This window comes from Stegastes partitus, unplaced genomic scaffold (assembly GCF_000690725.1).
Source record: "Stegastes partitus isolate 25-593 unplaced genomic scaffold, Stegastes_partitus-1.0.2 Scaffold418, whole genome shotgun sequence".
In the NCBI taxonomy this organism is placed as follows: Eukaryota; Metazoa; Chordata; class Actinopteri; family Pomacentridae; genus Stegastes; species Stegastes partitus.
This window is the reverse complement of record NW_007578149.1, coordinates 112,715-117,916: the sequence shown is the minus strand read 5'-3', so window position 1 is coordinate 117,916 and position 5,202 is coordinate 112,715. Positions and strand designations below refer to the sequence as shown.

The 5,202-nt window shown below is 47.1% G+C and overlaps 1 protein-coding gene across 1 annotated transcript in view; it reads left to right on the top strand.

Annotated features, from left to right (window-relative positions):
• grin2db (glutamate receptor, ionotropic, N-methyl D-aspartate 2D, b) overlaps positions 1–5,202 on the top strand; it is a 60,629-nt gene that overhangs the window by 28,777 nt on the left and 26,650 nt on the right. Inside the window, exons 5-8 of the mRNA XM_008285837.1 lie at positions 1,657–1,862; positions 2,379–2,560; positions 4,425–4,654; positions 4,959–5,171. Coding sequence (XP_008284059.1) covers positions 1,657–1,862; positions 2,379–2,560; positions 4,425–4,654; positions 4,959–5,171 — 831 coding nt within the window. The remainder of the gene's footprint in view (positions 1–1,656; positions 1,863–2,378; positions 2,561–4,424; positions 4,655–4,958; positions 5,172–5,202) is intronic.

Below are 5,202 nucleotides of genomic sequence, written 5' to 3'. Positions count from 1 at the left end.
ACATTAATGATTTAAATTACTTTTTTTTTTTTTTTACCTGTAATTTAACGAAACAGGGAAATTCAGTAAAATGACATTTTAAAGAATTGTTTGCTGTTTTTCAGTCTTTAATTTACACTTTTTTCTTTCCAATAACAGCAGATATCTTAAAAATAAAATGTTTTGTTAGTTAAAACACGGTGAATCTTCTGATGGGATGTGCAGGAAGGTCAAACGTTGCTGTTTGTAGAAACCCAGAGCAGTGACATGAACGTTATTTGATCTTTAGCAGGTAAATTACTGCATTTCTTTGTGATTTCAGGAGATATTTTCTGTAATTTAACCATAAACAGGGAGAGCCTGCACAGTGTCAGTACCGTGTTAGCTGTTAAAACCATAAAGCGTTTTTATGGCGGCGGCGGTTCAGGCGTGAGCTGCCGCGGTGCCTCCAGCCTCTCAGAGCTCCTCCAGCCGGCTGATCAATAACAGAGTCTCTCAGAGGATCAGGGGAATGACTCAGGAGGCTGGAATCAGATACGACCACAGAGGAGCTTTATGGTTCATCAGCTGCTGAAGGATGACAGCAGCCATGCAGGAGCGCTCCATCACAGCTGTCAGCGCCGGCCGGGCCTCAATACTCATCATACTGTCCTTTACCGTCCCTTCCTTAAATCCTGGGCCGCTCCATCACACCTGTCACCACGGGCCGAGGTTCTGTACTGTCTGACCGGTTCCCTTTCCTTACCTTTACTGCCCTTTATTTAAATCCTGGACTGCTCCATCAAACCTGTCAGCGCCGGCCGGGCCTCAATACTGATGGTACCGATCCTTTACTGTCCTTTCCCTAAATCTAGGACCGCTTCATTAAACCTGTCAGAGCTGGCCGGGCCTCAGTACTGACGGTTCCCATCCTTTGCTGTCCTTTCCTTGAATCCAGGCCTGCTCCATCAANGTGACCGTCTGTGGTGATGAAGGTACATGAACATGAATGTGAGACGTTCCTCTGACTGACTGGTGTCTGCAGTGTGTGTCCAGTCTGACTGCTGGATGGTGAAACTCAGACTTCTGCGTTGGTAGAAACAAACGGGAACCGAACCAGTGACGTGAACCACGTCATGAAAATGCAGACGACACCTTTCTCCTCTTTAGGTTCACTGAGTTATGAGCTGTAGTTTAGATCCTTGTTTTGGTTGTTAGTGGAGAGTTTTACCTGCAGCTTGGTCCATAAGACAAACTGTCCTGTTTAGAAACGGTACCTGACGCCTTCCAGCCAATCAGATCCCAGAGCTTGGGCGTGTGCGGTTCAAACGGGGATAACCGTGAGCCGCGACCTCCAGCCTCACACGTGTGAATCGGGCTTCCTGCACAGATCCAGACAACAAACAGAGCAGAGCTCAGAGGTGCTGTGGGGGTGATGATGGATGCATGCGGCTTAATGAAGCTCCGACTCTCTGAGCTGATGTTACTGGAGGACACTCGCCTTGATGACGGTTCGAGCCAGAACTTCCAGAAACGGCTGCGTGAACTGATTCTGTCACGCAGTGGGAAAAGCTTTGTTTTAATAACTTGAACTGTGTGTGTTAGTGTGAGAGCTGCCGAGCCGGAGCGCTGGCGTGTCTGATGCTCTGACGTGTGTTTGTTCATCATTAGAAGCTCTGACGTGCGTCTCGTCTGCAGGTAGGCTGGTGGGAGAACGGCGTGCTGAGGCTCCGCTATCCCGCCTGGTCGCGCTACGGCCCGTTCCTCAAGCCGCCCGACGACGCCCAGCACCTCCGGGTCGTCACGCTGGAGGAGAGGCCGTTCGTCATCGTGGAGCTCGCCGACCCGGCGTCCGGAACCTGCATCCGAGACTCGGTCCCCTGCAGGAGGCCGCTGAACGCCAGGTCTGGATGAAACCCGGGACAACTGTGGGAGGAAAGATGGGACGGAGAACACTAGAGAACACTAGAACAACAAAGTAGAACAACAACAGAACAAACAGATAAAACAGCCGAATGCTGACGTGACTAAAACCAATAAAAACAGCTGCAGATGTAACATGTTCGTTTGTTTAGCTGATTAAAAATGGTCAAACTGTATAATTATGTGGTTTCACATAGAAAACAAAACATATTTAAACATACAAAAATGCAGATTTTTTATGTTGACGTTTGGTTCAGTTTTTGCCTTTTTTTTAATTCCCAAAAACGTAAATTAAATCCTTCAAATTTTCTGATTTTACTCGTTATTATCTGTAGTTTAACAAAAGTAGAAANGTCTCTCTGAGGAAACAGATTTTGAGTCATTTTCCAGATGAGTAGTTCAGGAACCGTTGGACAGTTGACAACTCTTTATGTCTTCACAGTTTTTTTGCTCTACTTAATGACATGTTTTCTTTTATATAGATAACGTGTCTTCAGGGTTGGGATGTTCCTCCTGTCCTGTTCTTTAAGTCCTCTTGTGCTCTCCTTCCCAGAACCCTACAGTCCGGCCGTGTGGGTGATGATGTTCGTCATGTGCCTGACCGTGGTCGCTGTGACCGTCTTCATCTTTGAGTTCTTCAGCCCCGTCGGCTACAACCGCAGTCTGCAGACCGGCAAGAGTGAGTGATGGTTCTGATGAATGGTGCCGAGTTCAGTCCTGGACGGGTCGGACCGACAGACGCTGCCGCAGAACTGCGTCGAATTTTTAAAATGAGGATGAAGTGATATTTCTGAAATATATCGTAGAGTTTTGTTTATTTTTTTCAGAAGGGAGCGCCACTGATGATGCGTTCAAGGACTGCCGTTAAAATCCCTTTTTACAGTTTCCGGCTGATAAATTGACAGCGTTTCAGACAGAAGGGGAATAACGTAGAGTTTGAGGAAAGTAACGTGTTGTGAACATTAAAGCAGGTAAATATAGTCGAGTCGACCCCAAAAATACAAAAACAAACCTTCGTCCAGGTGATTTGGGCCAATTTTGTGGCGTCATCATCTAATATATGTGAAATATTATAATTTTATGCAGTATTTTACAGGTGATGAGTTCAAGGACCGTCGGAAATTTTGAGTATTTCTATTTCGATATATATAAAAAATATGGTGATTTTAGTCGGATTTTTAGTTTTTTTTTTTCTACACAACAGCACATCAGAGACGATCAGTTCAAGGACCGTCTTCAAAATCTGTTTTTACAGTTTCTGGCTGATAGACTGATGTGGTTTAGGTCAGTTTGTACAAAGATAAGACGCCTTAAAGGAGCGTTTCAGACAGAAGAGGAATGTACAGTCTAAGGAAAATAAACATTAAAATAACATTAAAGCAGGTTAATAGATTCTAGTCGACCCCAAAGATACAAATACAGACGTTATATGATCATATATAAATAAAATGTTGTGATTATAAGCAGATATTTAGTTTTTATTTAAACACAACACCACATCAGAGCTGATTAGTTCAAGGACCGTCGTAGAAGTCAGTTTTTACAGCGTCCTGCTGATAAATCGACGTGGTTCTGGCTGTTTCTCCACCGACACCAGAACCCTGAGCAGTCAGCTGTCAGGTTGTAACGAAGCAGCGCGCTGCCCTGAATCCTAAACGGCGGCCCAGAGGAACCCGTCCCTCGGCGCGCTGAGCTGCGTCCAAGTGTTCTGGACGCGGACGTTTGTTATTCAGCAGCGGTTTGTAGCCCTGTGATGTCCTGGTGGTCCGACACCGGCCCGGCCCGGCCTGACTTGGCCCGGCCCGGCTCGCCTCCATCGCCGCATGATGGCTGCTTCTACCTCTCTGTCGTCGTCCCTCCGTCGCTCTCATCTCTGCTGCCGTCGGGTTGTTTTGTTTGTCTCCAGTTTTCTATTTTTTTGTCTATTTTTTCTTCTTTTGTGTCTCATTTCGGTCGTTTCATATCTTTTGAAGACAGTTTTGTCTCGTCCTGGTCCTTTTGTGTCGCATTTTTTCGTCGTTCTGTGACTTTTTTCTCATTTTGTGTCTCATTTTTCTCACTCTGGATTTAGTTTTTTTCATTTTGTGTTTCATGTGTCTGTAGGACAGTTTTATGTCTTTGTGTTCATATTGTGTCACATTTTTGTTTTGTTTTTTGCCTTAATTGTGTTGTTTTGTGTCTTTGGGGGTTTTTTTTGTCTTTATTGTGATGTGTGTGTCATGCCATTTGAAGTCACATTTTTTAGATCATTTTGTGTTTCATTTTCCTCATGTAGGATTTTGTTTTCCTCATTTTGTTTCATTGGTAGCATCAGGCAGCAGCAGCTGAACTGAAGCTGCCGTCCTCTCACCCGACAGAGCTGCTGCTATTTTACTTTTTCTCCTCCGTATGCTGTGAGCCCATTTTACAGATCAGTCAGGGGAAATTTAATTTGGATCGGCTGCTTCGTCTGCAGTTCGAGGCGACCGAGCTGCACCGGCTGCGTCGGTTTCCAGACTGTTACAGCTTCTCATTACTTCCCTTTAATTCTGTCTCCGCTTCAGAGGCCGGCGGCTCCACCTTCACCATCGGGAAGTCCGTGTGGCTGCTGTGGGCCATCGTCTTCAACAACTCGGTGCCGGTGGAGAACCCGAGGGGAACCACGAGCAAGATCATGGTGCTGATCTGGGCCTTCTTCGCCGTCATCTTCCTGGCCTCGTACACGGCCAACCTGGCCGCCTTCATGATCCAGGAGGAGTACATCGACACGGTGTCGGGCCTCTCGGACAAGAAGGTACTCCGCATGCTGCCGATTAAGTGTGGGAAGAATTAAAGTCTTAGAGGAGCCAAATCCCGTCGCATTTGAATGTTAAATTGATTAAAGCACAGGAATTTGCAGAATGAATAAAATCTCATTTAACGTAACTCAATTACCACAGCCGAGCGGCGCTTTAAAGACGGCCCTAAACGCCGCTTTAAGTCCGCTGCCGCTCTCCGGCGGCGCCGAGAGCGAGCGTGGACAGAAATAGGTCAGACAGATTGGTGCACAGCCGGCCCGGTCTCACCGGCCCTCCGCCTGCCGTCCTCTGCTCCTCCAGTTTCAGCATCCCGAGGAGCAGTACCCGCCTCTGAAGTTCGGCACGGTGCCCAACGGGAGCACCGAGAAAAACATCCGCTCCAACTACCCGGACATGCACCAGTACATGGGCAAGTACAACCAGAGAGGGGTGGAGGACGCCATCCTCAACCTCAAGACCGGGTCAGTCTGCACTCACACGCCGGGTTCACCAGCAGATAGACTCAGCCAGGAGGTCCACCAGCAGATAGACTCAGCCAGGAGGT